The sequence below is a fragment of the Pseudochaenichthys georgianus genome, unplaced genomic scaffold (assembly GCF_902827115.2).
Source record: "Pseudochaenichthys georgianus unplaced genomic scaffold, fPseGeo1.2 scaffold_779_arrow_ctg1, whole genome shotgun sequence".
Taxonomy (NCBI): Eukaryota; Metazoa; Chordata; class Actinopteri; order Perciformes; family Channichthyidae; genus Pseudochaenichthys; species Pseudochaenichthys georgianus.
In genome coordinates, this window is record NW_027263327.1 from 35,001 (window position 1) to 47,500 (window position 12,500).

General features: G+C 51.5%; 2 protein-coding genes, 1 long non-coding RNA gene and 2 other non-coding genes across 5 annotated transcripts in view; 4 read left to right on the forward strand and 1 right to left on the reverse strand.

The window, feature by feature from the left end:
* The window catches only part of LOC117444283 (alpha-1A adrenergic receptor-like), an 18,254-nt gene extending 9,006 nt beyond the window's left edge, over positions 1-9,248 (reverse strand). The window contains exons 1-2 of the mRNA XM_034079949.2: positions 8,997-9,248; positions 8,511-8,571 (exon numbers count right to left, since the gene is read on the reverse strand). The gene's annotated coding sequence lies outside the window, so the exon portion shown is untranslated. The remainder of the gene's footprint in view (positions 1-8,510; positions 8,572-8,996) is intronic.
* On the forward strand, positions 4,411-7,783 carry LOC139433636 (uncharacterized). Its single transcript, XR_011643039.1, has 4 exons — positions 4,411-4,704; positions 6,862-6,968; positions 7,335-7,395; positions 7,508-7,783. It is a non-coding gene; the product is annotated as an uncharacterized lncRNA (long non-coding RNA).
* Positions 9,249-9,440: 192 nt separating the features above from the next.
* Positions 9,441-12,500, forward strand: part of LOC117444282 (hepatitis A virus cellular receptor 1 homolog) — a 21,537-nt gene continuing 18,477 nt past the window's right edge. The window contains exon 1 of the mRNA XM_071202721.1: positions 9,441-9,717. Coding sequence (XP_071058822.1) covers positions 9,456-9,717 — 262 coding nt within the window. The 5' untranslated portion in view covers positions 9,441-9,455. The remainder of the gene's footprint in view (positions 9,718-12,500) is intronic.
* Positions 9,979-10,050, forward strand: trnad-guc (transfer RNA aspartic acid (anticodon GUC)). The gene has a single exon. It is a non-coding gene; the product is annotated as a tRNA-Asp (tRNA).
* On the forward strand, positions 11,692-11,763 carry trnad-guc (transfer RNA aspartic acid (anticodon GUC)). The gene has a single exon. It is a non-coding gene; the product is annotated as a tRNA-Asp (tRNA).

Below are 12,500 nucleotides of genomic sequence, written 5' to 3' on the forward strand. Positions count from 1 at the left end.
CTGAAGCTGTTCCCCCTGATGGAGAGTTCGTGGCACCTGCTGGCCTCCGTACTTCTGAAGCTGTTCCCCCTGATGGAGAGTTCGTGGCACCTGCTGGCCTCCGTACTTCTGAAGCTGTTCCCCCTGATGGAGAGTTCGTGGCACCTGCTGGCCTCCCTACTTCCTGTGTCTGTATGATGGCCTTCAGTGGATGTCTGCAACATGTCAGAGTGTTTTCATCAGACTGGAACGCCTCTCAGGAAACAGGAAGTCTCTCGTCTTCTGAAGTCTCTCGTCTTCTGAAGTCTCCTCAGCTTTTAAAAGGCTTCAGAGGTCTGTTCTCTCCGAGCCGTGAACGCAGACGTCAGCCTCCAGAAACAGCTGGAAGACCTCCCGTTAGCATCCGGGCTAACGGGCTCCGGAGGGAGCGTCCATGCACCGGCTTCAGAGGAGACGGAGGAGCAGCTGAAGGCCTCCTCCAGCAGCGCAGGACGTAGAACTGATGCAGCAGTGAAGAGAAGCTTTTGAGATCTGCCAGTTCATACAAGTAGAATAGAAATAGTGCCGGAAGAGTCCGTGTACAAGTACAAGTACTGTGTACAAGTACATGGATCTGAGAGATAAGTAAGAGGTGGATGTTCTTCAGAGTTCAGGTGTTAGGGTTAGCCTTTACCCCCTGGTCCTCTACCCCCTGGCCCTCTACCCCCTGGTCCTCTACCCCCCTGGTCCTCTACCCCCTGGTCCTCTACCCCCCTGGTCCTCTACCCCCTGGTCCTCTACCCCCTGGTCCTCTACCCCCTGGTCCTCCACCCCCTGGTCCTCTACCCCCCTGGTCCTCTACCTCCTGGTCCTCTACCCCCTGGTCCTCTACCCCCTGGTCCTCTACCCCCTGGTCCTCTACCCCCCTGGTCCTGTACCCCCTGGTCCTCTACCCCCTGGCCCTCTACCCCCTGGTCCTCTACCCCCTGGTCCTCTACCCCCCTGGTCCTCTACCCCCTGGTCCTCTACCCCCTGGTCCTGTACCCCCTGGTCCTCTACCCCCTGGTCCTCTACCCCCTGGTCCTCTATCCCCTGGTCCTCTACCCCCTGGTCCTCTACCCCCTGGTCCTCTACCCCCTGGTCCTCTATCCCCTGGTCCTCTACCCCCTGGTCCTGTACCCCCTGGTCCTCTACCCCCTGGTCCTCTACCCCCCTGGTCCTTTACCCCCTGGTCCTCTACCCCCTGGTCCTCTACCCCCTGGTCCTCTACCCCCTGGTCCTCTACCCCCTGGTCCTCCACCCCTGGTCCTCTACCCCCCTGGTCCTCTACCTCCTGGTCCTCTACCCTCTGGTCCTCTACCACCTGGTCCTCCACCCCCTGGTCCTCTACCCCCTGGTCCTCTAACCCCTGGTCCTCTACCCCCTGGTCCTCTACCCCCTGGTCCTGTACCCCCTGGTCCTCTACCCCCTGGTCCTCTACCCCCTGGTCCTCTATCCCCTGGTCCTCTACCCCCTGGTCCTCTACCCCCTGGTCCTCTACCCCCTGGTCCTCTATCCCCTGGTCCTCTACCCCCTGGTCCTGTACCCCCTGGTCCTCTACCCCCTGGTCCTCTACCCCCTGGTCCTTTACCCCCTGGTCCTCTACCCCCTGGTCCTCTACCCCCTGGTCCTCTACCCCCTGGTCCTCTACCCCCTGGTCCTCCACCCCCTGGTCCTCTACCCCCCTGGTCCTCTACCTCCTGGTCCTCTACCCTCTGGTCCTCTACCACCTGGTCCTCCACCCCCTGGTCCTCTACCCCCTGGTCCTCTAACCCCTGGTCCTCTACCTCCTGGTCCTCTACCCCCTGGTCCTCTACCCCCTGGTCCTCTACCCCCTGGTCCTCTACCCCCCTGGTCCTGTACCCCCTGGTCCTCTACCCCCTGGCCCTCTACCCCCTGGTCCTCTACCCCCTGGTCCTCTACCCCCCTGGTCCTCTACCCCCTGGTCCTCTACCCCCTGGTCCTCTACCCCCTGGTCCTCTACCCCCTGGTCCTCTACCCCCTGGTCCTCTATCCCCTGGTCCTCTACCCCCTGGTCCTCTACCCCCTGGTCCTCTACCCCCTGGTCCTCTATCCCCTGGTCCTCTACCCCCTGGTCCTGTACCCCCTGGTCCTCTACCCCCTGGTCCTCTACCCCCCTGGTCCTTTACCCCCTGGTCCTCTACCCCCTGGTCCTCTACCCCCTGGTCCTCTACCCCCTGGTCCTCTACCCCCTGGTCCTCCACCCCCTGGTCCTCTACCCCCCTGGTCCTCTACCTCCTGGTCCTCTACCCTCTGGTCCTCTACCACCTGGTCCTCCACCCCCTGGTCCTCTACCCCCTGGTCCTCTAACCCCTGGTCCTCTACCTCCTGGTCCTCTACCCCCTGGTCCTCTACCCCCTGGTCCTCTACCCCCTGGTCCTCTACCCCCCTGGTCCTGTACCCCCTGGTCCTCTACCCCCTGGTCCTTTACCCCCTGGTCCTCTATCCCCTGGTCCTCTACCCCCTGGTCCTCTATCCCCTGGTCCTCTACCCCCTGGTGCTCTACCCCCCTGGTCCTTTACCCCCTGGTCCTCTAGCCCCTGGTCCTCTACCCCCTGGTCCTGTACCCCCTGGTCCTCTACCCCCTGGTCCTCTACCCCCCTGGTCCTTTACCCCCTGGTCCTCTACCCCCTGGTCCTCTACCCCCTGGTCCTCTACCCCCTGGTCCTGTACCCCCTGGTCCTCTACCCCCTGGTCCTTTACCCCCTGGTCCTCTATCCCCTGGTCCTCTACCCCCTGGCCCTCTATCCCCTGGTCCTCTACCCCCCTGGTCCTCTACCCCCTGGTCCGCTACCCCCTGGTCCTCTACCCCCTGGTCCTGTACCCCCTGGTCCTCTACCCCCTGGTCCTCTACCCCCCTGGTCCTTTACCCCCTGGTCCTCTACCCCCTGGTCCTCTACCCCCTGGTCCTCTACCCCCCTGGTCCTGTACCCCCTGGTCCTCTACCCCCTGGTCCTTTACCCCCTGGTCCTCTACCCCCTGGTCCTCTATCCCCTGGTCCTCTACCCCCTGGTGCTCTACCCCCCTGGTCCTTTACCCCCTGGTCCTCTTCCCCCCTGGTCCTCTACCCCCTGGTCCTTTACCCCCTGGTCCTCTACCCCCCTGGTCCTCTACCCCCGGGTCCTCTACCCCCGGGTCCTCTACCCCCTGGTCCTCTAACCCCTGGTCCTCTACCTCCTGGTCCTCTACCCCCTGGTCCTCTACCCCCTGGTCCTCTACCCCCTGGTCCTCTACCCCCTGGTCCTCTACCCCCTGGTCCTCTACCCCCCTGGTCCTCTACCTCCTGGTCCTTTACCCCCTGGTCCTCTACCCCCTGGTCCTCTACCCCCTGGTCCTCTACCCCCCTGGTCCTGTACCCCCTGGTCCTCTACCCCCTGGTCCTTTACCCCCTGGTCCTCTATCCCCTGGTCCTCCACCCCCTGGTCCTCTACCCCCTGGTCCTCTACCTCCTGGTCCTCTACCCCCTGGTCCTCTACCCCCTGGTCCTCTACCCCCTGGTCCTCTACCCCCTGGTCCTCTACCTCCTGGTCCTCTACCCCCTGGTCCTCTACCCCCTGGTCCTCTACCCCCTGGTCCTCTACCCCCTGGTCCTCTACCCCCCTGGTCCTCTACCCCCTGGTCCTTTACCCCCTGGTCCTGTACCCCCTGGTCCTCTACCCCCTGGTCCTTTACCCCCTGGTCCTCTACCCCCTGGTCCTCTACCCCCTGGTCCTCTACCTACACAGTTCACCTGAGAAAACGCCTGAGTTTATTTATGATATTATGTGTTACATGTGTCTTACAGAGAGATGCATGCTGGGAGCTCTCAGCGGGAGGGCAGAGGTCAGCTGTTCTTGGCTTCTCTTCTTCTCTGACATTCCTCTTTAATCACATTCCTGCTGCTGGAAATATACTTTCATATTAGAGGAGATATCCCGATCAGAGCCTCTCTCTGGATCGGAGCCTCTGCCACGTCTCAACAATAATATAACTCTCTGCTAATATCGACTCTCATGAAGGGTTTCAACGTGAAGGGATGATGGTCTGGGGATCCATCGCTTCCTTCCTGGCTGTCGGCGTGTCGGCGTGTCGTGTGTTTTGTAGACTTGGAGAAGGCGTATGACCGGGTTCCCAGGGAGTTACTGTGGGAGGTGCTGCGGGAGTATGGGGTGAGGGGGTCTCTGCTCAGGGCCATCCAGTCTCTGTGCTCCCAAAGCGAGAGCTGAGTCCGGGTCCTCGGCAGGAAGTCGAGGGTTGGCCTCCGCCAGGGCTGCGCTTTGTCACCAATCCTGTTTGGATCGGTTCTCCACCGAGTGTGAAGCGGCTGGGATGAGGATCAGCACCTCCAGATCTGAGGCCATGGCTCTCAGCAGGAAACCGATGGACTGTCCACTCCAAGTAGGGAACGAGTCCTTACCCCAAGTGAAGGAGTTCAAGTATCTCGGGGTCTTGTTCTCGAGTGAGGGAACAATGGAGCGTGAGATGGGCCGGAGAATCGGAGCAGCGGGAGCGGTATTGCAGTCGCTTTACCGCACCGTGTGACGAGAAGGAGCCGAGCCAGAAGGCAGAGCTCTCTGTCTCCGGGCCGTTCCTACCCTCACCTACGGTCATGAAGGATGGGTCATGACCCAAAGAACGAGATCGCGCATACAAGCGGCCGAGATGGGTTTCCTCCGCCGGGTGGCTGGTGCCTCCCTTAGAGATAAGGTGAGAAGTTCGGTCATCAGGGAGGGACTCGGAGTTGAGCCGCTCCTCCTTCGCGTCGAAAGGAGCCAGTTGAGGTGGTTCGGGCACCTAGTTAGGATGCCACCTGGGCGCCTCCCTAGGGAGGTGTTCCAGGCACGTCCAGCTGGGAGGAGACCGAGGGGTAGACCTAGGACCAGGTGGAGGGATACTTTCAAAAAATAAAACGAGTCGGGGGCGACTCCCACTCCCACTCCTCTTGTTTTGTTTCTGCAGTGTATATTATTATGCTGACCTTTAACCTCTGAGCGCTGTGTGGGTCTGTGGGACCCGCTGCAGGGTTTACTAAAAGAACATGTAGCAATTTAATTATTTTAACCTGCTTTATTTGGGGGTGGTCCTCACCCCCTCTAGGGGGGTCCTTACCTCCTCTAGGGGGGTCCTCACCTCCTCTAGGGGGGTCCTCACCTCCTCTAGGGGGTCCCCACCTCCTCTAGGGGGGTCCTCACCTCCTCTAGGGGGTCCCCACCTCCTCTAGGGGGATCTCACCTCCTCTAGGGGGGTCCCCACCTCCTCTAGGGGGGTCCTCACCTCCTCTAGGGGGGTCCTCACCTCCTCTAGGGGTCCCCACCTCCTCTAGGGGGGTCCTCACCTCCTCTAGGGGGGACCTCACCTCCTCTAGGGGGTCCCCACCTCCTCTAGGAGGGTCCTCACCTCCTCTAGAGGGGACCTCACCTCCTCTAGGGGGGTCCTCACCTCCTCTAGGGGGTCCTCACCTCCTCTAGGGGGTCCCCACCTCCTCTAGGGGGGTCCTCACCTCCTCTAGAGGGGACCTCACCTCCTCTAGGGGGGTCCTCACCTCCTCTAGGGGGTCCCCACCTCCTCTAGGGGGGTCCTCACCTCCTCTAGAGGGGACCTCACCTCCTCTAGGGGGGTCCTCACCTCCTCTAGTGGGGTCCTCACCTCCTCTAGGGGGGTCCTCACCTCCTCTAGGGGGTCCCCACCTCCTCTAGGGGGGTCCTCACCTCCTCTAGAGGGGACCTCACCTCCTCTAGGGGGGTCCTCACCTCCTCTAGGGGGGTCCTCACCTCCTCTAGTGGGGTCCTCACCTCCTCTAGAGGGGTCCTCACCTCCTCTAGTGGGGTCCTCACCTCCTCTAGAGGGGACCTCACCTCCTCTAGGGGGGTCCTCACCTCCTCTAGGGGGTCCCCACCTCCTCTAGGGGGGTCCTCACCTCCTCTAGGGGGGTCCTCACCTACTCTAAGGGGGTCCTCACCTCCTCTAGGGGGGTCCTCACCTCCTCTAAGGGGGTCCTCACCTCCTCTAGGGGGGTCCGGGGGCATGCATCGATCTGGAGCACTTTGAGCACAACATCAAAGTATGGAAACAGCTCTCAGCACTCGATGAAAGAGAGCGGTTTACTTTTCAATAATCCAATCATCTTTAGAATATGATCACAACCAATAACAAATCATTTAAACTTGTTTATTCTTATCTTATGTTAGTTAGCATTCTTTCTTTTTCTTTATGCATATTTGACTAATCCCTCCCCTTTTAAACTGTTTTTGTTACTGTCCTATACACATTGGAATGACTTCTTACTTTATCTATATTAAATAGATAAAGGTGTGCTCTCCCTAGCTCTCTCTCTCTCTCTCCCTAGCTCTCTCTCTCTCTCTCCCTAGCTCTCTCTCTCTCCCTAGCTCTCTCTCTCTCCCTAGCTCTCTCTCTCTCTCTCTCCCTAGCTCTCTCTCTCTCCCTAGCTCTCTCTCTCTCTCTCCCTAGCTCTCTCTCTCTCTCTCCCTAGCTCTCTCTCTCTCCCTAGCTCTCTCTCTCTCTCTCTCTCTCTCTCTCTCTCTCTCTCTCTCTCTCTCTCTCGCTCACAGAGGCTGTGTGCTCCTCCGTGGCGATGACGGCTTGCGTTAAAAAATAATAATAAACATATTTGTAAAGTGCGGGGACACAAACGGGGTATCGAAACGAGCGGGGGACATGTCCCCCCTGTCCCCAGTGGAAATTACGCCATGCGTGTGCGTCAAGTGGAATACATAGATATGCAAGTTGCAACACACACAGTAAAACTCTGCCCCTCACGATGATGTGTTGTATAGGCTGCACCAGAGCTATTTAATAGAAGAGTTACGACATCTCCGTTCACTCCAATGGACCACTTTTTTACAGCAATGGCGGATCGTGGAGCCTCTCAATCGTTCCCCGGAAGTTAGCGCCAAGGCTGGCAGAGCTGTAGAGTTGCAGCATAATAGACCGTTCGTGACGGACTTTTAAAGGTAAGAAGAAGTTTAAAGATTTATATTGCGGATATTATCAGTACATCTGATTCTAATGAACATGTGTATTAAAGGATGTCAGTGGATTATCCCTAAATTAGTAGATTTAGGGAACGTTTACAGATAACAGATTAGCATACCGAAGCAAGTTAGCAACACACGTTGGACAGCCTTTTAATTGTAAGTTCCGTTCTCTTAATGTCATTTCGTCCAACATGTTGAATTAGAGAAGAGGGGCTTCTAAACGGGATTGTATGCGGGGGTGGAGGGAGTTAAATATTAGATAAATATAACGTTGGTGCGTGTAAGAGTGAGTGTTTTTAGCAGAGCCATATTGTGTCCTTGTGATTATGTATAATGTTGCAGCTCAGCTGATTCTGGACTGATGGCAAAGGGAGAGGGACTTAAGTGAGAGTGAAAACACAAGGTAAGTTTAATACTACTGTTTTATATAAGTAAACACGTTATCTCCCCAAGGCAATAGGTGTGCTATATAGGTGTGTATAACCCTTTCTCCTGTCTGCTGCTCCCTCTCTCAGCACAAGAACCAGAGGGGGGTTCAATGGAGCCTGAATACCTGCACTGAGACCCTCACCCTGCACCCTGAGACCCTCACCCTGCACTGAGACCCTCACCCTGCACCCTGAGACCCTCACCCTGCACCCTGAGACCCTCACCCTGCACTGAGACCCTCACCCTGCACCATGAGACCCTCACCCTGCACTGAGACCCTCACCCTGCACCCTGAGACCCTCACCCTGCACTGAGACCCTCACCCTGCACTGAGACCCTCACCCTGCACCATGAGTCTCAACTCTCAGTGTTTTTCAAGCCTTTCCCTGTTTTTTTTTGTATTAAATAAAACATTAAGCTTTCCCAATGGTGTGGTTTTCGTTTTGTGAAAAAGTGCAAATGCAGTGTTTGTATATAATTACATCACATATTTTGTTGCTGTTGGTTGTGAAATTGCTCCTGCTCCCTCCGCTCTGTGTCAGTGGGGAAGCCGTACATTCGTACTCCTTTCTCTGAGCGATTTGAGCATCCCCAGGCAGCACAGCACACCATGGTGGAGACTAGGAGGCAGCACAGCACACCATGGTGGAGACTAGGAGGCAGCACAGCACACCATGGTGGAGACTAGGAGGCAGCACAGCACACCATGGTGGAGACTAGGAGGCAGCACAGCACACCATGGTGGAGACTAGGAGGCAGCACAGCACACCATGGTGGAGACTAGGAGGCAGCACAGCACACCATGGTGGCGACTAGGAGGCAGCACAGCACACCATGGTGGAGACTAGGAGGCAGCACAGCACACCATGGTGGAGACTAGGAGGCAGCACAGCACACCATGGTGGAGACTAGGAGGCAGCACAGCACACCAGGACAACACGGAGGAAAAGGCACCGACAAACTGCATGATATGCTATTCAATGTTCATTGAATTCCATGTATTTGCAATGGATGTTCCTAAAACAACACATTTATCATCATCATCATCATCATCATCATCATCATCATCATCATCATCATCATCATCACCATCATCATGCTGCTGCTGCTGCTAGTCCTTTGATAGTCACCTGTCGGTCTCCTGTCCTTTCTGAAAGCCATAAAGACGACATTAGTCATTTAGATAACTTGTGTCCTCTGTTACCATGGGGATTACTGAAACTACCATGAATTTAAGAAAATGGTAGAAATGAATCCAATCTGAATGTTAAAGCATTACTTCAGATCCCCTCTCTAAATGTATCAAACATTAGAAAGTGGAGCTCCTGACTACCATACAGGTTGAAGAAGATAATATTGGTTTGAAAGAATTCAAAGCTATAAATAAACAGAACAGGCTCTTTAACAAGGCACCGTTAGTAACATGTAAACTAGCTGTTCACACTAATCCTGATATTATCACTTAGTATTAGCAAATTCTATTTTATGTTTTAAAACATATTGATGTAAATACAAACACACATCGATTTGTTGTATACATATTGCAAATCAAAACCTTTATTCACTAATGATTACCACACATCGTAGTTCTATCTCCTGTTTTCAATGCATTCACATCGCCCGCCATGAGCTTCCGGGGAACGATCCTCTTCTACATGAACCACGTGACGATAACCGTTTTTGGACTTCCGGTGTCGTAACTCTTCTATCTATATGGCGCTGGGCTGCACGATAGGCTGTTCAACGGGGCTGATGTGTAGAATCTTCCAGAAGGGAATCAGCGGGGAGGTGCCACATTGCTTTTCTTCCCGACTGCAACGCTGGTTCCGCAAGTCAAGCAAGAACGTGATTGGTCGATATTCATTGTGGGGGTGGGGGAGGAGGGGTGTTAGATATAGAGTTGTAGTAAGTAGATAGAGTTCGCTATGATTTAGGTTTCGTTTATGCATAGGGTATATTCTTTTAATTACATTTCCTTTTTTGTTTTGTGTATTTTATACATTTTGGATTTGCTTGGCGAGCTATTTTTAGAACATGTCCCGCGGGCGACTCACGTTGCCCCTGGGGGCGACTAAGTGCCCGCGGGCACCGTGTTGGCTACCCCTGGACCAAGGGGTAGACCTAGGACCAGGTGGAGGGATTATATCTCTTCTGGCCTGGGAGCGCCTTGGGACCCCCAGTCAGAGCTGCTTGATGAGGGGAAAGGAACGTTTGGGGCTCTCTGCTGGAACTGCTACCCCCGAGACCCGACCACGGATACGCGGGAGAAGATGGATGGATGGAAGCTTTTCTTGCAGTGAGGACTAACTTTAGACTGCTTCAGAAGTCAAGTGAAATACTAGTACAGAGAAAAGATCAATCCTTTATAAATAAATGTTACTGCAGCTTAACTTGTTTTAGGTTACAGCTAAGAAATATCACTATAAAGTAAAATAAACCACGTGAATAAGATTTTAATTGTTGTTGTAGTTCACCAGCTACACTGCGACAGCGCCACCGGCCCATGTACTCCAGTGTTATGGTTAAAAAGGGTACTGCACCCGGCGATGCTATCCCTTCCTCGTTAGTATAGTGGTCAGTATCCCCGCCTGTCACGCGGGAGACCGGGGTTCAATTCCCCGACGGGGAGGTAACACTTTATTATTTTTATCACAAAAACGGCAGTAAATACGTAAAATAATAGCGATTTCATATTATATATACATTATACATATATATATATATATACATTATTCTATCTGAAAGAGATACAAGGCAACATCCAATACACATTTAGTAAGCAAAGTATAATACTGACATGTGATTTATCCTCTAAATGTAAATAATATGAAATATTAGATATGCTTTAAATCGTGTCTAAAGCCCTTTAAAAGTGTTTTATTGTCAGAGTTTATCGATGTTTTTTCTTCACGGCCCACTGTATATGTTCTACTTTGTTTACATTACGTTGCATTTAGCTGACGCTTTTATCCAAAGCGACTTACAATAAGTGCGTTCGACCAGGAAGACACAACCTCGAAGAAAACAGAATCATAAAGTACATCAGGTTTCATAGAGCCAAACGTTTCAAGTGCTACTCAGCTGGCTTTAGATAAGCCAGTCCTTTGTTAGTATATAAGTGCTCTGTTAGCAGATAATTTCTATCTTCTATTGTTTATTTCTACGTATGTGCAATGCCTTGTTTTGTTGTTTTTCATGCTGCTGCAACGCAAACATTTCCCAGATAGGGATCAATAAAGTACTTCTTATTATCTTATCTCTCGTTAACCTATATAAACTTAGACTAAAACATGTCTGTGATAACATATCATCACATGTCTCTTCATTGTTCATTAATGTTAATATAACTTGTAGTTTTTAGTGTTAATATAACTTGTAGTTTTTAGTGCATATATAACTTGTAATTTTTAGTGTAAATATAACTTGTAGTTTGCTCTGAATCTCCCTCTCACTGTGAAAGGTGCCTCACAGCGCCACTAGCGGCCAAGTATATATTACACCCGTATTGGTTTAGCGCTACCATAGAGAATGAATGGGAAAGCGTTTAGTGAGTTTTAGCTGAGGGAAGCGGGAGAGCGGGGTTCGAGTCCCCGACCGCGAGGAGACCGAAATCTAAATTCTCCTTTATTTTTGTAAAAGTGACCGTTTATAATCAAAAATGTTATTTTACATGTAGGCATCACTATAAAACTCAATTAAACATAAAGACGTTATGATCACAAAATCAAAGCTTGGTTCAAACCCAGTGAAAGTAAATACATATATATTAAATATATATATAAAAATACTCTAACACAATGTTTGATTATCAATGTAATAAAGATTTAAAATCACTTTTATAACTTATTATTGAATTACCTGTCAGGTTCATAAGATCAGATATGCGTTCCAACAGCATGTAAAACAAAGTATGCAGTAATAAAGCAGCATTAGTCTGTACTTCTGCTGTTATTTGGTAATAACATTATTTAATCTTTCCTTGCAGTTTAAGGACTAACTTTAGAGTCTAACATTTAGACTGCTTCTGAAGTAAAAGTGAAATACTAGTACAGAGAAAAGATTAATAACTCAATCCTTAATAAATAAATGTTACTGCAGCTTTACTTGTTTTAGGTTACAGCTAAGATATATCAATATAAAGTCAAATAAACCACGCGAATAAGATTTAAATTGTTGTTGCAGTTCACCAGCTACACCGCGACAGCGCCACTGGCCCATGTACTCCAGTCTGATGGTGAAAAAGGGTACTGCACCCGACGATGCTATCCCTTCCTCGTTAGTATAGTGGTCAGTATCCCCGCCTGTCACGCGGGAGACCGGGGTTCAATTCCCCGACGGGGAGGAAACACTTTATTATTTTTTATTTGAACTAATAATATACACAGAGAGAGAGTAGATGTACTGATAAATCATATAGTAATGATTTATGTAATTGTCAATCTTATATCTTTGGTTACTGTGAGTGTAACAGATCCAAGTCTTTATCATCCTGTGCTCAGCAGCTACGGTGTAAGATAACAGAAGAAGTACTTTATTGATCCCAATTTTGGAAATGTTTGCATTGCAGCAAAATATACACGTTGAATTACAAATGTACAGTAATAAAACATAAAGCAGGATGTTATACATAAGTATGTGAGGAATGGAATATTAAATAGTAGATGGGATGAGAAACTGAAGTCCTCCTCCAGCAGAGCAACATGAATACATATCGCACATAAAACAGATCAAATAGTGCACGAGGATGTTTTGAGATGTGCAAGTTAATGCAAATCAAATTGAAGTAGTGCAAGAAGAGTCTGTATACAAGTACATGGAATATGAGATATAGATAAACAAGTAGATGCAAACAGATGAAGGTTCTGGATGTTCTTTAAAAGGTGCAGGTGGTCTGCCAGTGGGGGGAAAGTGTCCCTGAGTCTGGGGTTTGGACCTGATGCTGCGGGACCTCCTGCAGCACGAGGGGGGGTGTTCCAGCTTTCACCACATGTTGGTTTCAATCAGCCAATAGCAATGCACCCTGAGCTGTGTGGGCGTCTCTCTGCTAAAGAGGTGAAGCTCCAGCCCGCGTTTAAGACA